General features: G+C 43.8%; 2 protein-coding genes across 5 annotated transcripts; one reads left to right on the top strand and one right to left on the bottom strand.

Moving 5' to 3' along the window:
* Positions 1-53: 53 nt before the first annotated feature.
* On the top strand, positions 54-8,649 carry GON7 (GON7 subunit of KEOPS complex). Of its 3 annotated transcripts, XR_012669044.1 has the most exons (4): positions 54-474; positions 2,323-2,418; positions 7,505-7,595; positions 8,486-8,649. XR_012669044.1 is itself a non-coding variant. In XM_048853277.2 (3 exons), exons 1-3 carry the CDS (start codon positions 264-266, stop codon positions 7,510-7,512), a joined length of 315 nt encoding a protein of 104 aa, XP_048709234.1. In that variant the 5' UTR covers positions 54-263; the 3' UTR covers positions 7,513-8,649. The 3 variants fall into 3 exon arrangements, 2 of the variants coding, with proteins under 2 accessions (XP_048709234.1, XP_048709233.1); XM_048853277.2 differs by having other exon boundaries at positions 7,505-8,649; XM_048853276.2 differs by lacking the exons at positions 7,505-7,595; positions 8,486-8,649 and having other exon boundaries at positions 64-474; positions 2,323-2,648.
* Positions 6,749-14,970, bottom strand: LYSET (lysosomal enzyme trafficking factor). 2 transcript variants are annotated; one of them, XM_048853272.2, is made up of 3 exons: positions 14,775-14,970; positions 10,183-11,501; positions 6,749-9,405 (listed from the first exon to the last, which is right to left on the bottom strand). In XM_048853272.2, the coding sequence occupies exon 2, from the start codon at positions 11,483-11,485 to the stop codon at positions 11,093-11,095; it is 393 nt and encodes a 130-aa protein (XP_048709229.1). In that variant the 5' UTR covers positions 11,486-11,501; positions 14,775-14,970; the 3' UTR covers positions 6,749-9,405; positions 10,183-11,092. The 2 variants fall into 2 exon arrangements, with proteins under 2 accessions (XP_048709229.1, XP_048709230.1); XM_048853273.2 differs by having other exon boundaries at positions 10,740-11,501.
* Positions 14,971-17,575: the final 2,605 nt, after the last annotated feature.

Below are 17,575 nucleotides of genomic sequence, written 5' to 3'. Positions count from 1 at the left end.
CAACAAGTCACACAGGGTGGGGCGGGGCTGGTCAGTACCACGTGACGGAGGAGGCGGTGTCACATGACGGGGCAGGTGGCGGTCGGACAATTCCCGCGTAATGGCCCCGCGAGAGTTGCTGCGCGCGCCGTTCGGCTCCTGGGGCGAGTTTGGAGGGGCCGTTGCCTCGTGGGCGCCGAGGGCTTCCGGGTTAGGGCGCGTAGGACGGATTCCGATTGGGCAGTTCCGCTGCCGGTCTCTGCCCCTCAGGCCGGGCTGCGGGGATGGAGCTGCGGGCGCAGCTGACCGGGCGCGAGGGACAGGAGTGGCCGCTTCGCGTGCGCTGCCAGCCTGAGGCCGGCGCCGGCGGGGAGCTCCGGGGGCTGCTGCGCGGCCTGTCCCAGCTGCAGGAGAAGGTCTCGGCGCTGCTCGCGCCCCTAGTGGAGCAAGAGCGCGGGGGGCTCGCGGGGGCGGGGACCGCAGCGGGGTCACTGGGTGAGTGAGGCGCGGGGCCTGCGGCGGAGCTGCTGGAGTCGAAGCGGGGCTGGGTGGCTCTGGGCCAGGGGCAGGCAAACTTTTTGGGCTGAGGCCACCTCTGGGTATGGAAATTGTGTGGCGGGCCATGAATGCGCAGGAAACTAAAAATTCATGTTCCGACAGGAAAGGAGTACTTGTGGCACCTTAGAGACTAACAAATTTATTTGAGCATGAGCTTTCATGAGCTACAGCTCACTTCAGCGGATGCATGCAGTGGAAAATACAGTGGGGAGATTTATATACACAGAGAACATGAAACAATGGGTGTTAACCATCACTCTCATTACAGTGCGTATGGTAACACCCATTGTTTCATGTTCTCTGTGTATATAAATCTCCCCACTGTATTTTCCACTGTATGCATCCAATGAAGTGAGCTGTAGCTCAGCTTACGCACAAATAAATTTGTTAGTCTCTAAGGTGCCACAAGTACTCCAGTTCTTTTTGTGGATACAGACTAACACGGCTGCTACTCTGAAACTTGTTCAAACAGGGACACTCTTACAATAATTACTGGGCTGTTTGTGGATTTCACCACACAATTTTGCTCCTGTCTGAACACAAATTGAATGTTGGCCTGGATTTGTCAGGCATCAGCTTCACGTCATTGGAACTCATTGAGATTTACTAGCCCCCTGCTCTCAGAAATCTCCTCTCATGTAGTTTCCAACAGCCCACAAGTAGCAGGCACCTGAGCTTGCACGTTTCAGGCTGTGATGGCTCATGAGGTGCGTTTGGGTTGTGCAGCTGGAGTAACATGCATGTCCTCTCGCCCGTAAAGCAGAAAGGCCTGGCAGTGGAGCGGGGCAAACCCCTAACCCCATTCCTGGGTGGGTGGAGCGGGGCAAGCCCCCGACCCCATTCCCCGGCTGGAGCGCTGGGGTGGGTGAAGTAGGGCAATGGAGCTTGAGGGCCAAATTAAAAGGTCTGACAGGCCGGAAGTGGCCCACAGTCCATAGTTTCCCTCCCCCCTGCTCTGGACAGTAGCTGGGCATGGCGCTGACGGGGAGGGAAGGGGTTGGGTGACAAAGCATAAGCCCCAGTGCGGTGAGAACTGGGTGCCAGGCGCTCGTGTGTCACCCGATTCAGTTGGCCGTGAGACTGCTGGGGTTGCCCAGATGAGCCCTGCTCCACCATCGCCCAGAGTGTGTGCGGGCGCACGGCAGCCCTCATTTGTCTCCCTGGGGGTAGAGACGTGGATTGGAGGCAGGTGTGTGTAACTGCACGGCATCCTCTTTTGACTCAGCCCACATGTTCAGGGGTTGCCAGTCCATCAGCCTTCCCTCCCAGTGCTACATAGGAAGGCGCCTGGTGTGGTGATGAGGGTGCTGATCTAGAAAGGGTGGAGAATCACTCACATTGATCATTCAGTTCCAATAGAAAACCCAGTAAGTCTGTTGAATGTTTTGTACAGGAGTAATTTCTAGAGGGTCAGAGCTATCACAATCCCTCCACCTTAGGGGATAGAAACATAACATTCAGACTTGTGGTGACCTTTTCCAATAAGAAAAGCAGGTCTTGTGGGGTTTTGTCTGTATCCTACACATAGTGTCAGTGCAGAATCACACAACAAAATGGTATGGACTTACAGATAAAGAATGTGAAGAATCCATAAATAAACAACTTTGAATGACATGGTTTCAGGGGGCACGGGGAGCATGTTTCAGCCACAACTTTTGCTCCAGGAAGGCACCTGGAAAAAAAGAGTTTCTCTGTCCTCTAACCCATCCACAGTTTTTCCTCAGGAAATGGATTTGTGAGTATTTTTTGTATTTCTAGTATTAATTTGTATTATAATTTTAAAAGGTGATGTTGGGGAGGAAGAGGCGGAGGAGGAAGATGAAGAAAACAACACTGATGTCAAAACGTGTGTGGATGGACCACCTTTAAAACGGACAAAAAGTCAGCACTCCTAACTATTGCCTTAAAAGCTATTTAATTTAAAAAAAAAAAAGACTTTTCTGCTGTTGCAAATGTTAGTGTTTATATTGCACTGTTGTACCTCTGGAAGAAACTATTTTTGGAAACTAGACAACTACATTTGTGTTCCTTTTGGTTAAGTTTTAGAAGGAAAATGTCTTTTTCTTTTTCTGGTATTTAATGTTACTAATAAAATACCTGACAAAAAGAGAGTGAAGTGTAATGTTGTAGATTCTCTTACATGGAAAGAAATTAATTCTTAAGTATTTGGGAGGAAGAAATTATGGATTGCCAGTGTCAAGAGGAACCTTTGTTTGCAGGTGTCTCTTTACTAATCTAGCCACTGAAGTATGTGGTTTTGAATCTTTTAAAAGTCAATATTAATTTGTACTGCTTCTGAGCTCCCTGTATTTTTCCTGCCACTCTTAAAATAGAGTAAGTTACAGTTAAAAAAAAGAAAAAGCAAGTTACTCTGCTGAAATATATTAAACTACAAGAAACAAACTAACAATTTTATATAAGAGTGCTATTGATAGGGGACTGTATAAAATAACTGGAGTATTCCAGATCTGCTTAAATACATTAGCAAGGAAGTAGTTATTTTAAAAAAAAAAAAAAAGTTGATCAGCTTTACAAGAAGCCTAAAAGATCCGTTTATGATGTTGGGTCTCAGGTACATTTGTGTTTAACACTTAACTTTACAAAGACGTACGCATAGATATTTGGAATCAGAATCATGTAGCTTTGGGTACCACCATAATTCAAATAATAAATAACTACAAAATGTGCCATAATTTGAAATGAATACTAAAATACAGTGTTAAACCAATAAATGCAAGAAATTGTCAGGAGAATTGTGTCAGTTATGTAACACCAACAGTGTCTTATCTATCTAAAAAAACCATAAACTACCTCACAACAATGTTGTAAGGATGAATTGGATTATAAAATACCCTGGAAGTGCTAAGTATTGTGTAAAAATTTGTCTTTATTTGGATATGGGCATTAAGTACAGTAAGCATTGTCAGTTTTGCGGTTCACTTGGTTGACAGTGTGTCTGATCTGTTAATTAGTTTTGTGTGGTTTAGCCATTACATCAGATATGAATAAAACAAAGAAATAAACTGCTTTTATAGGTCCCTCATTGTGAACCATTCATTACTTCACTATAGTCAGCACTGAAAGTTTGTGGATTCATTATCTGTCTAAGGGATTTGCCTTGCCACCCATCATTACAGTGTTTTAAGTGCCTTCCAGAAAAAACAATTTGGGAGTACCAAAATCCCTGGTGGACTTCATGTATCTGTCTCACTTCCCTTTTTGGGTTATAGAGACACTGTATGAGTAGGGTTTTCTTCGTTTATTATTTTTGCTTTTTAGGTTGTTGCTGGTGTATTGTTCTGGTTATGTTGGAAAAGCTTTAATCTGTTAGTAGCTATACATACTGCCATGCAATAATAGCTAGTGATTACTGTGACTACTGCTCTTGATTGGCTTATTACATATATGAAGAGTGCAGGCAGTCAGTGTGTGCTAAAACAACCTGTCATTGTTACCCCATCTTGATCTCCCACTCTCCTCCACTGGTTTGTTTTTCACTCACCTGCTAAATCTTGTGCAGTGAGCTCTGCCCATGAAGTTCCTTACTCAATTAAAAAGGGGGGCTTTGCAGGCACAGAGCAACTTGCAGGACCTAGGCCTTTAGATTATAAATCCTTTTGGAACAGGGACTGTCTCTTGTACATGTTTGTGCTGGGCCTAACAATGGGATCCTGACCTGGTTGATTGTATCACCATATAATATACATAAAATACACAACTGCAATAGTCAGGTTGTAACATTAATCTTACAGGAGTTAAGTTTACCATTGCATCTGCAACTCTGCCTTCATATGGTGGTGTTAGCCATCTGCTGTAGCCTGTTGCTCAGTTTGAATTGCACTGAGCAAGTAATGAAAGACACTTGCATTGCATGCACAAAAGAACAGAATGTATTTACTCTGTAAACCTGAAATTTTACTACCACACAATTGAAAAACAATTCATTATCTTTTTGCATATAAATTTGTTTGGCAGTCTGTTTCTGATTTAAAAAGGGAGGGGTTGTTAAGTGCTGCTAGAGTGACAGAACATAAAGATGTTCACATTCTACACAAGAGTTACATTGGATATCCTCCATGTAAATCCAAGTGTCTACTGCATGGTATCTGACAAGGAGGATATGGTTGCAAGGTAGTGACTTTATTCAGTGAAGGCCTGGAACAAGAGATAACAAATGGAACAATGAACTCCGGTCTCATGTTATGCTGCAGATGATTAGCACTAGGCAAGACATCAAAATATATGTATATTTAAACTGATTCTAAATAAAGTTTTAGAAGAGCAAGGCATTCAAGACTGACTATTCAAACAGCGGGAGCTATGTCGACTGTAATAGCTTACATCTTGCTTTGGGTGTTCTAATGGAAGGTGGATGATGCTGGTCTGATGAGGGCTGAATGTGATGTCTGGCAAGTTAGTTGACTTCGCTTCGCTCTTATTCTGCAATGTAATGTATGACCAGTGCCCTGTATGTTCTGTAGCTGTAGAATCGGGTACCAGTATCTCAGCTTTCATTTACAAAAAATTGTTTCTAGCCCTCATGATTGCAAGGATTACTTTGAAAAGGTGAACAGAGTACAAATGGATACTTACCTGAGTTGTAAGGTGCCTGAACTAATAGCCCTAAAAGGTGTGAACTGCCCTGTTAATCTCACCTAGTTTGCAATAAATGCCACAGTTCTATGAACATAAAATTTGGCATTTTTCCAAGAGGCTGTGGAATTGGCCAGTTTACTGTGGCCAGGTACCTGGAGGTTTTTTTCCTCCATGCCCAGCTACTATGTGCCTGCAGCTGCATCCTGGCTTTCCCCACTAATGATGGGTGACTGGATTAGGGTATGTTTCCTGTAGTATCTCATGTACCAGCCCATAGGGAATTGGCCACCAGAGTAAGAGTCTAGCTGCCAATCAGTGTGTGGAGGCAGTGAGAGAGAGAGGCTGGTTAATTGTGCTGTCTGGAAAACAGCACAGCAACCAATGATGAAAATGAACTGATAAAGCTGGCTACAAACTTCCCATCCCTCTGGTGCATAAAAACAAAGTTATGAATGAGGCTGTCTGGGTAATATAAGAACTCAGGTCTGTGAAGATAGCCTATGTGGTGAACGTGAGGCAGGGAAAGGCTCCAGCAGCAAGATACTACACTGCTAAAAATAGCTGTGTAGATAGGGCTGGCACTGCTTGAGTGTAGAGCTGTGGATGGTACATGGCCACAGGATAGTGTGTCTTTACTTGCCTAAGAAGTTCTTTACTGTCTAAACTGCTACGTTTACCTGTGCTAGGGGTGGGTATAGTGTATGTACTCTATGTGCTGCTGTAAGGAGTGTGCAGTGTAGATGAACTCACTGTGTACAGGACATTCTGTTGGATTACCTGGTTTCTGGGGATGTTGGTTTTTAAAAAAAATGCTTTAAAATATATTTTACGCTTTAAAACTAAGTCCTCTATCTCTAGGTAACAGCCACTGCTTGAGTTCAGCTCAGCCAAGGGAGCAGAAGACTGCCGCATAAGCACAAGCAAAACTGTCCTTGCCCCAGACTCTCTGCTTCTGATGTCTTTATGGGCTTGTTCTCTCAGCAAAGTGTCTGTGCTGCTAGTGCCCTGCCTTTCTGCCAATTACCTCTCCTACATCACCACTGCTCTGGGCCTCTTTTCTGGAACCACAGGGCAATTCTGATGTCTTTTCTGTCACTTGTGCAGGCTTCCTGTTTCTCTTTACCCAGCTGGGTCACTTTTCCTCAACCCCTATGTAAACTGCATGGCTGAACAGCTGTCTTACTGCTCTTTCTCCTAACTCCCTGCCCCGCATCTGTCCACTGTGTCTGCTCTCCCTAATGTTTACTCCCTTAGGACTGCTTCTGCTCTGGCCTGCTGCCCTAGTAGGCCTTGCTTCTTATCCGGAATGAATAATGGAGAAGGGAAGTGTTGGTCCATAATGAGTGGATTCATGACATTACAGTGGAATATTTTTCAAGAGGAGGTGCTGAGTAGCCTACATTTGAGGAATAGAGCAGTCTTGAGACCAAAATTAAAAAGTGAGCATCAGCAAAACAGGTAACATTGAACCATAGAATGGAGAATAGAATAGATCATGAATAGATCATATGGGGGGAAAGAATTCATGCACTAATTTGCTCTGTTGAGAATTTCAAACTTCTCAGTGAGAATTACACTCTAGTTGTTCCCCCAGCCAACAAAAATCCAGACCAGAAAAATTTTAAGGTTTTATTGTTTAAAAAAGTTATTCATTCACAATGCATTTAGTCCCAAAAGACACAAAAGTTCAAGAAATGCATTCTTAAAAAATAGTAGCAATTATAAGATGCTCAAGTTGCTAGTTTACACAATAACTCAGTCACTTGCAAGAGTTGAGCTTGCATTCTAGGGCTTAAGTAGAACCATAGCTGATGCAAACTTTTTAAAATGAAACACATGGTGTTAGTTAAAACAGTTAATCTTTTCATGCATTAGTTTACACCATGCATGTGTGGTGAGGTCAGACTAGAGTTGGTAGTTAATACACATTCTTAAGGCTAAGAGAACACCAAACTCCGCATTTGCAAAGTTGTCAAACCAGAGATGATGATCAACAAGGATGTAACGTTGGACAAGAGACCCAAGAACCAGCTACAACAATAAGTATGCCAGAAATAGCCACAGAAAAAGCCTTGCAGTGAAAGGCCTATCAAACAGCTTTTTTTTTTTTTTAAGATTTTTTTTTGAAACTTCAGGTATTACAGTAAAACCTCACTGTTTTGAACATATCTTGAATGGAGGTTGTTTGTAACTCTGAAAGGTTTGTAACTGAACAAAACATTATGGTTGTTCTTTCAAAGGTTTACAACTGAAAAGAGACTTAATATAGCTTTGAAACTTTACTCTGCAGAAGAAAAATGTTTTCCCTTTATTTTTTAGTAGTTTGTTTAACACAGTACTTTATTTGCTTTTTTTCCCTCCATCTTTTCAGCTGCCTGATTGTGTACTCCTGGGTCCAAGTGAGACGTGTGGTTGACTGGTCAGTTAGTAACTCTGAGGTTTTACTGTACCCATTACCAAAGGTAAGATATTGGACTTCACAGCTCTCTCATGTGATCTTCTACAGCAGTTCTTATTTTCTAGTGCAAGTTGAAGAACTGTAGTCTTATTCCCATGATCTTATTGTAGTCTTCATAGGAGCTGTTCTCTGATGAACAGTGTGACCAAAAAGAAGTTTTTGTACCATAATTATGAACTTAAAAACTTACAGTAATTCATTTCTTTTCCACCTCTTAGAAAATGTTTAGTATTTAAAGCCAACTGATAAAATTCCCTAATACAAGCTAAGATCATTTTAAAAGTCTAAAGTTATGCAATTTCTAAAGAAGCTGTGATTCTACATGAGAGAATCTCATTAGCGAGTATCTAGAAGCCTTTAAGATAAACTACTTTTTAAAGATGACTCTATAATTAAACTAGCTGTTTAGAAAGTTTGATATTCATTTTGATTTCTTACCAACTCTGAATTTTAAGGAAATCTCCCAGTGACACAGCTCCCTTGGTGCTAGAAATGGTGGTGACTAACTCCCTGCATTTCTACCACCCTCTTCTCTAATTCTGAGCAAAGCAGGTCTAGACAGTAAAGTGGTAAAATATTGGTGAGCAGTCTCTGCACTAGCCCTCTTAATATCAAATCTTTCATAAATATCCCCAATTATGTTATAGTTTGTGCATTTCTCTGCATAGCTATTTCCATAGCAGATGCTCTCTGGATCCACTAGTATAAATAGAAAGTGATTCTGCCTTCTTCCATGAACATCAACTACTGAAATCATTCCTGTATGCTGTCCCCATCCAGAAAGGCTCAGCCTGTTACATAGAAGAGCTGACTAATCTGTGAAAGGCCACTCGATTGCTTGACACTGAATCAGACTACCTTTTTTGTTACTTTTTGAAATTTCCTCCCTTATAGGCCATTCTTCTGCAAAAGATCCTACCCACAGAGGCACAGATCTACTTTCTTCTTTGTACCTGGCAACTTTGAAATTCATGTTCTAAATAAGTTTATATAGGTTTAAACAGATTTTAAAAAATTAAGAAAATTGTATCACAGTATTAAAGCTCTGCCTTTAGAAAGTTGATTCTTCCATTCCTACTTAACACTTTTTCAAGGACTCCTTCTTTAGCTATTACACTTCACAATTATTACTTTATTACACTTGCTTTCTTGTAAAGGGTAGATTGTATGTTCAGTTCTTAGCACCCATGCTGGTATTTAAAACCACAGAAACAGAATTGCTCCAAATGCAAACGAAAGATTAAGAATGTTTTAGCTGCTGTGTTTAAATACAGTAACACTGAAAACACAGCTAGAGGAGAAGTGACTGTAATCTCCCCAAGATCCAGGCAGTCCTAGAACAGGTGGATGTTTCTGCTCCAGCAGTACAGTAGAATTAACATTTATTATAATTATAGTGGAATTCACATAACTGACACAAAAAGGGGTATAAATTATCTTGTCTTGGGCTTATTGCTTCTGCCTCTTGGAAGACTCAGCCCTGCACTGGTTTAACATTCACAAGGTTATCTCCCCAAGGGCTAGAAACTTTATTTAGCCTTTGTGGATTTGCCGAGCCAAGCAATGTTCTCAGTGGCCAAGTGGAACTCTCAGAGCCTGCTGCTGAATTTGGTTAATGGGCACTCCTTGACAATGTGTAGCAACGATAGAAACTTTGATTTCCACTAAAACCAAAGGGGCCACAAAGTAAGCGCCTATATGGCATACTAAAATAGGATGGTTCAATTTGATGGGGAATCATCATCAAGCGGGTGTATTTCCAGTGGGGTCCTGTAGGCATCGGTTCTTGCCCTATGGTATTTATCATCACTGACCTGGAAGAAAACATAAAAGCATCACTGATAAAGTTTGCAGATGACACAAATTGGGGGAGTGGTAAATAATTAAGAGGACAGGTTACTGATTCAGAGCAGATGATGATTGCTTGACAAACTGGGCACAAGCAATAAGAAGTGTTTTAACATGGCTAAATGTATATATCTTAGAAAAAGAATGTAAGCCCTATTTAGATGATAGAGAACTCTATCCTAGGAACCAATGACTTGAGCACAATCTATTTATCTTACTAAAAAGAAGATTAAGAAGTGACTTGATTATAGTTTCTAAGTACCTGCATGGGGGAAAAAAATGTAATGGGCTCTTCAATCTAGCAGAGAATGCTATAATATGAGCTAGTGGGTGGAAGATGAAGCTAGACAAATTCAAAGTGGAAATAAGGTGTCCATTTTTAATAGTAAGTAATTAACCATTGGAACAATTTAGCAAGGATCATGATGGATTCTCCATTACTGTTTTTAAATCAAGATTGGATGTTTTTCTAAAATCGTCAGAGAATTATTTTTGGGAAGTTCTGTAGCCTGTTGTATACAGGAGGTCAGATTAGATGATCACAGTAATCCCTTCTAGCCTTAGAATCCATGATTCTAAATTAATAGCATGGTAACCCTATTGTCAGAATTACTTGCTATGCCAAAAAGGTCACTGAAAATGGAGAGTGAAATTAAGATATAGGACAACCACCAGTAATACTTCTACATGTTTTTGGAAAATAACTCAGGTACTCATTGTATTAGTGGGATTATTTAGCTCACTTGTTAATTGGGAGAAAGATTGGATATCCTTGTAGCCTTGTATTTGTTTGCATCTCACTGGTTTTCCAGCAAAGAGTTGATGGACACATCTTCTCCCATTTTTATAATAATTCCCCAATGCACAGTTGATTTACCAAAAGCTGTTCTAGTTCCACTCACACAATGAAGCACAACAGTAGTGAACTCAGTTACCATTAAGCGAAAAGTATGGAGAAGAAAATAAAGAAAAATGAGTTTTGTAGAATCTCCAGTCCACTGCCAGTTACCAGCCTCTCTTTAACATCTTTTGGAAAAGATGTTAAAGGCATCACACCTCTGGGCCTAGACCACTCCTCAACTTCTGCCTAATAAAATATGGTATTGTGCAGCCTGTAACTCACTGACTATGAGAGAGAAAAGGACTATCCTCACTAAAAAGCTGTTCAGCCATACTTCATTCTCATCTTTTTAAAAGGATAATTCAGAATTGTAGCATGCAGTAGTATTTAAAAAAGGAGAAAGCAAAGTAATGTGTTAAATGCAGCTTTTATCAGCATGTTCTAATCTTTTACATTTACCACAAAAGTGTCCATTTTCATTGATTCAAAGGGAAAGCTTGCACGTAATCTTTATTTGCACAGTGGAGTATGTATGATTGCAGAAGCATACTTCCCCAGGATACTTCATAGGGAGGGTGGCAGTTTTGCATCATAAGGCATCAAGTCTCTCACAGGGCTCTGCTATTCTGGCTAGTATGATGGGTCCATACTTTAAAAAAGCATTTTTTTTTTTAAATAGAAAGCAGCTACTGTTCAGTATTTAGCTGTTTGAAAGGAAAGGCTCTTTCCAACCTCCATTCAGAACTTCAGTCTTATGATTAGATCAGACATAGGTGTTGTTCCTGAAGCAGCTATTGAAACCGGAGATTGAATTAAGTGTCAATCAACTGTAATCTACTGATCTGATTAGAGGCCTTTACAAATGTTTGGTGCCGATTGCAAACAACAGCCAAGCAGATCGGAATGATGCAATAGCCCACAGTTTTGGGGTCAGCTCTTGTACAGGAATAAAGGAACAAAAACATCTGTAAATATGGTATTAAAAATATAATAGTCCAGAGCCAAAAAGGCAGGGACAGCAGTCGTGCTTTTAAGGAGTGTGTCCATGTGGTTCCTTCTCGTGGCTCCTCAGAGTGCTGAATGTGCTCCAGTGCTAGTTTGTTGTAAGTCTCATTTATTTCAAAGACATAGTAAAAAGCTGCAGCACTTGCTAATAGATACAACCCCACACCAATCCATCCCATCCTCTGGCGGAAGTTCATCATTCTCCATGCTCTGCACCTTTAACAAAAACAAGACAAGCATTCAGTAGAGATATAATCCAGTGTTTGGGTCATGAATTACTTGGTATGACAGTATAACTACTAGAAACTACTACAAGTACATCCTGTTTGGGACTGTTTTTTTCCTTCTTTACATTAATAAGGTGTCATGCATTACTGCAACAGCATGCTAGTGATAGTCAATTACATAACCCCTTTACTGTGATTCTGCTGGTAAAGTGAAATGGATGACCCAGTGTCTACTGGAGCTTGGACAAAGGGCTAGCTGACTGAGGCTCAATCTTGTCAAGACAGAAATAGCATTAATTGTGACTAGGCTAAGAAAACTGGCTAGACTTGTACAAGCAATACTAACTAAATAGCCATTATTTGAAAGTTAGGTTTGTAATTTAAGATCTTATTAGACTTTGGGGTTCTCCTGAATGCCTAGGTAGCAGCCATGTCAGAGGACACGTTTTTCCATCTGCATTTAGTAAGGCAAATGCAGTCCCATTTTGGATGGAGACCCTGCTATACTTATGTCTTCATCACCTCAAGATTAGACGACTGTAGTGTGCCCTACTTGGGGCTACACCTATAAGAAAGTTCAGAATACATCAGCCATCTCTTAATTTGCATTTTTCATAGGAAGCACTATACTAATTTCATTTGAGCTTTAAGCACTGGCCTTGACTTTTACAGTTCTAAAAGGTTGAGAGACTCACACTATCCTCAAACAATATTACTGCAGTCATCGCCATCTGAGGTGCTTGAGCTGGAATGTCCTCACTGTAAAGAAGGTGGAACTGTTTGTAACACAATCTTTGAGGGGTCCTTTACTTCAGAACATACTCTCTATCCACCACCCCTTGGTCTACCCGAACCTGAATTTGTTAATTGTTCCAAACTTTCTGGTTTTCCCTTTTTCTGTGACATTTGGAGAGGGGACTGAAAGAGGTTACATGGTAACACAGTATTAAAAAGATGTGAGGTGGGTCTGAATGAGTAATTGGTAGTGGTTTTAATGTATTTAATATAGTTGATTCTTTATTGAGAATTTGAAATACTGCAGAGGCTCAGTGCCTAGTAGGAGCACTTCTAATATGTATACTTTCAGACTAGAAATAATCTATAATACATAAGATACCGAAAACAGATTTTAACATGAATAGCTAACAAAAGTTATAACAGCTGTCTAGCTCCCGGTGTCCATGTCAAACAGCTACCCCAAGGAGTTGTTTTGGTGACAGATACACAAGTTGTACCTCAACCTTGAACTAGAGGAACATTGGCAGGGCAGGAAAGTTGCCAAGTTGTACTTATTGTGGCTAGATGATTTATATAACCAAACAAAAACAGTTTTTCCCCCCCAGATATTCCTATCCAGTTGGTAACTTGTACTTTTAAACAATGTAAATACAAGTCAAACAACTGAGCAGAGTGCCTCATTCTGATATATTAGATGCGTCTGTCAGATGCTTCTAAACCACCATGTTATCCAAAACAGTTTAAAAGAAGTGTTTAACTATTGGGTAAGTACTGCATTAAAAATGCCAGAGTATATGTTTACCCAACAGCTTAGTGGCAGTCTAATTTTTCCAGTAATTAGACATTTTATAGTTGTCTATTGGTAATTTCCTTTTTAAAAAGGAGCAAAGGAACTTGAATAAATAAATGGACAGATATAATTAAAACTGCAATACAAAAACTAAGAAATTCAGAGTTAACAAAATTTACTTGTATCATTTTAGTTTCTTACCTCTCTCTTTCACACAACAGGAGTTACAGACAAAACATCAGCCTTAGTTCTGAATTAGTTTAGAAAAGTCAATAGAGATCATTGCCTGGAAACCCTAACATTAATTTCTTGGTTTACTGGCTTACTGCCCAATTCTCTATTTATAGCTACTACAGTTTTCCAGAATTAGTATTAAAAAACCCACACATTTATTCCAGTTCCTCCACTCTCGCACCAAATAACATTCAGTCAGAAAGTACAAGTTACTGCTGACTTAAAAACATGTGATCTTAAACACCAGTCACTTCCAAATGACCATGAGACTTCAAACTATACTTTGGTCAGAAAGCACTCTTGCAGAGGTAAAATATGGTACGCTCCTACAGAGATCCAGCAGCTGGAGATGGTCACCTGCAACTTGCATGATGCCCCACTTTTAGCAATCCTGGGCACACAACTTCCCCAATAATTAAGCCATTATTTTCCCTTTACTATATTTATGTAAATGTAAGGGAAGTATAAGCTTGTGATTACTTTCAATATGTTGTTACATGGAACAAGCCCAAGCTTATAAACTTCTAAAGTATTACATTCACACACAAGTTTAAGATGAAATCTAGATTTAAATGAAATTTGTGATTGACTATTTTCATTTTATTGCAAATCCCTTCGTGTGCAAGTTGTACACCTATGGCATTTGTTGCCATCTTTAGGGAAGTTTATCTATGTACAGTTTTACACTGAAGAACTAGTTTTAGATGCTGCTCATGTTTGTGTTGAGTTGGAAGATGCTCTAGGATTTTCAGTGAAAGATGCCAGAAAAACAGTAGTACTTCCATGATATAGGTCTTTAGAAAATTTAGCTAAGGAAACCTTACTGTCAGCACTCCCCTCTTGCTGAGGCACCGACAGATGATGTGGCTTACCAAGGTCACATAACAGGCACGTGGCAGAGCTGGGCTTTCAGGAGTTTTTGACTCAGACCACGAAATCATGCCGCTGCCACAAAACTGAGGAACAAGTTATAAGGGGCTGTATGTATTATAGTAGCCAAAAGCTATGCTTTTAAAAGCTCTATCAGTGTACGGAGCAAATGCGAGAGACTAAAATTTAGCCTGCAGGCTCCTCCGGGCAAGGATCTGCCTTCTAGCTATTTGTGAGTGGTGTAGACCCAGCACGATAAAATTGAAGCGATGAAGAAAATAAGATCCTTCCCTCCCCCACAGCGATACTCCTAAAAGAGAGGCCACCCCCAGGCTACGTGCCCTCCCCGCGCCGGGCTGCTCCCTCTCCAACCCACAGGAACACACCCGGGAACGGTCCCGGTCCCAGGAACCCCGCACGAAACTGGTTCCCCTCCTCGACGTGAGTCCTCGCCTCCCCGTTCCCCTTCGCACCCGCTTCACTCCCCGCTAGACCCCTCCCCGGGTGCGTGCCTGGGGCAGCCCCACGAGCCTTCTTCCTCCCACCGCCGGCGTGTGCCTGCCTCGCCCACCCGGGCGGCCCGGCAGCGACGGTCCCTTCCCCGCTCCGGCGAGAAGCGGCTTCTCCTACCTTCCTCAACTGGAAATGCGGCGGGCGAGCGGCCCGATCCCATCACCCCGCTCCCCCGCGCCGGGAGGGGGCCGGAGCCGCCGCCCAGCTCGATCGCTGCCTCCTGCGCCGGGCAGCAGCAGCAGCCATCTCCCTGCGGCCACTGGCCGCCCGGCCGGAACACCTGCGCTTCCGGGAGTGGAGGCTTTCCACTTCCGGTGTACTCTGCCCTACTTCCGGGACCCAGGCGGCGCTGACTGCGCCTTGTGCCGCCGGCTGAGCACGTGACGGGGCGGGGGCAGAGGAAAGAACTCTTAGCCACCGCCATCTTGGATGGGGCCTAGAGCCCCACCTGGCTTGTCAGAGCACGCCCAAGATGGCTCTTGGGCAGGGCCGTGTGGCTCTAATGCGCTCCATACAGGCGCAGGGCTGTAGCCCACCCTGTGATTGTTAGTGCCTCCCTGGTTGTCACCAGGGCTTCAGCTGGCCCCCTCGGTCGCTCCCAATCGTCACCCTCACCCAGGTTTTCCCGCTATCATCCCTTTTTGGAGGTCGCTGTCCTGGGAGGCTCTGGATAGACGTGTAACCAGTGGAAAAGTGCTGGAGATGGTTGGAACTCAACAAATGCTAGTGAGAGATCTTATGAAAAGAGTCGCTTTGCAGGGTGTGTTTTAAGGGGTTCAGCTGTGATTAAGGGTGCCAGAGACTTTGTAGAACTGGGAGGGACGCTGGCGCCAGAGGGGCCATGTCCCCCACTTATTAACATGGGAGGGAGCAGCATTGTCCCCTCCAAACTGCAAGCTTCAGGCCTGTTGGGGACACTGGGGCGTGGCCACTACGTAACTCGAGGGGATGGAAGACCACGAGTGTTGATGAAGCCCCCTCGCACTAGGCCCAAGTGTCCTTGCCCCCCTTCCACCCCGGCTAGAGGCACTCGCCGCAGTTATGCGTACTAGGCCCAAGTGTCCTTGCCGCCCCTATCCCCCCCCCCCCCCCCCCCCCCGACTGGAGGCACTCGCCGCAGTTATGCTGAGGATCTGCAACAATATGTTGCAGAGTCAGACTGCCTGAAACTAAACAAGGCCAAACAGGGCAGATATGGAAGAACAATGCTGAATAAAGCAGCTTTATGTATGGTTTAACAGATGGTACAGAGAACAAGGGAACTAGCTGTGTGCAGGATTTGAGATTCTATTCTTCCTGTACCGTGTTTGCAGCTGCAAATAAACTTTCCTGCTTCTCCACCCTGTTGTGATTATTGGGTGATGCACACCGGGCAATGAACCTTACTGTTGTTCGCCTCCGGCACTGAGTACCGGCAACAGGCCCAGTGGTCGATTACCCCCCGGGGCCTGTGCCCAGAGACCTCAGCCAATTTGGACCACCTGCTCCTCAGCCTTGCTCTTCCTCTTCCCCTTGAGAACCCGCCCCTGGGTAGACAAGGAGACGGAGCCTGTGTAGAATGAGTATATTCCCCCTGCCCTGCCTTACGGGGAACTGGCCAAGCCACTTGCCCAAGCCCTGCACGGACTTGGCTGAGCCCCCTTTCCCTTCCCCCCCCCCGAACCCCGCATGTAGAGCTGGTCTGTACCCCTTCTCCCTTCCCCACTGGCCCCTCACATGGAGCTGGCCCGAGCCCCCTCTCCCTTCCACCCTTCCTGCCCCTCCACGGAGCCAACCTGATTCACTTGCCTAAGCCCCTTCCTCCCGCACATGGGGCTGGTTTGAATCCACCTCTCGCCCCTGCCCCGCTCCAACCCTGCTGCTCACCTCTCCCCCCATCCCCTTTCTGGCAAAACTGGGCATTTGTGGTGATCAGTTGGCAAGAGCAAACGGGAAAAATGCCTGGTTTTGCCAAAAAAAAATTGGGACATCCAGGGCCAAAACTGGACTTATGGTTATCCTAGATCAGGTGTCCCCAAATGTTTTCGGTTGTGCCTCCCTTACCTGGTCTGCGCCTCCCCACCCAGGAGCAGGGGCCGGGGTTGTGGTTGGGGGCTGGGAGTGGAGCCGGAGGTGCTGTTGGGGCATGGCCAGGAGCAGAGCCATAGCTGGGGGCAAGGCTGGGTTAGGGCCAGAGCAAGGCTGGGCACAGAGCAGGGCTGGGTCGTGCACCCTTTTCAGTCCCCACCACACCCCCCTGAAGGTTCCTCCGTGCCCCCCTATGGGGGGTGTGCCCCACAGTTTAGGGACAACTATCCTTGGCTGGTAAGAGCCACCAAGGGAGCCCAAGCAGCTGTGGAGAGCCAATGGTCATCCACTTGGCCTGGGTGGGGGACTGGGGTGCCCAAGAGCAGCCCCTGGCCTGTGTCCCTGCCCCCCAAGATGTACCATCAAGGGCTCCGCACAGTGACTCTCTGGAGCTGTTACTAGCTGAATGAATTTGCCTAATCATCTCCTGTTGTTCTCCTATATGCCCTTCCCGTGGAAATACATACAGTCCCTCTATAGCACATAGACTGCTGCATTTTTAATACAATGGATTCCAAAGACATTAAACTCAATTCAGTAAGGTTTGTCCATGATGTTACAGGAAATTATCAGTCTGTCACAGAACCTTTCGCTTGCAGGTCGTTGGTTCAATTCTGTTAGTTATTCATTACTACTCATCTGAAATCTATCTGTCTTTGTCTGTCTATCTAATCTCTGTTGCCAACTCTTGTGATTTATGACCCAGCTTATGATACCAGATGTTTTTCTAAAAACCCGAGTTCCTGGAATCATTTGAATACATCAGAATCTTAGCTTTCATTTTAAAAAAACTGTTTGGCCCTTGTGGTTGTGGAGATAGGCTTGAAAATGTGACCCCCCTACCTGGCTTG

This window comes from Caretta caretta, chromosome 6 (genome assembly GCF_965140235.1).
Source record: "Caretta caretta isolate rCarCar2 chromosome 6, rCarCar1.hap1, whole genome shotgun sequence".
NCBI lineage: Eukaryota > Metazoa > Chordata > Testudines > Cheloniidae > Caretta > Caretta caretta.
This window is presented reverse-complemented; position numbering and strand designations above follow the sequence as displayed.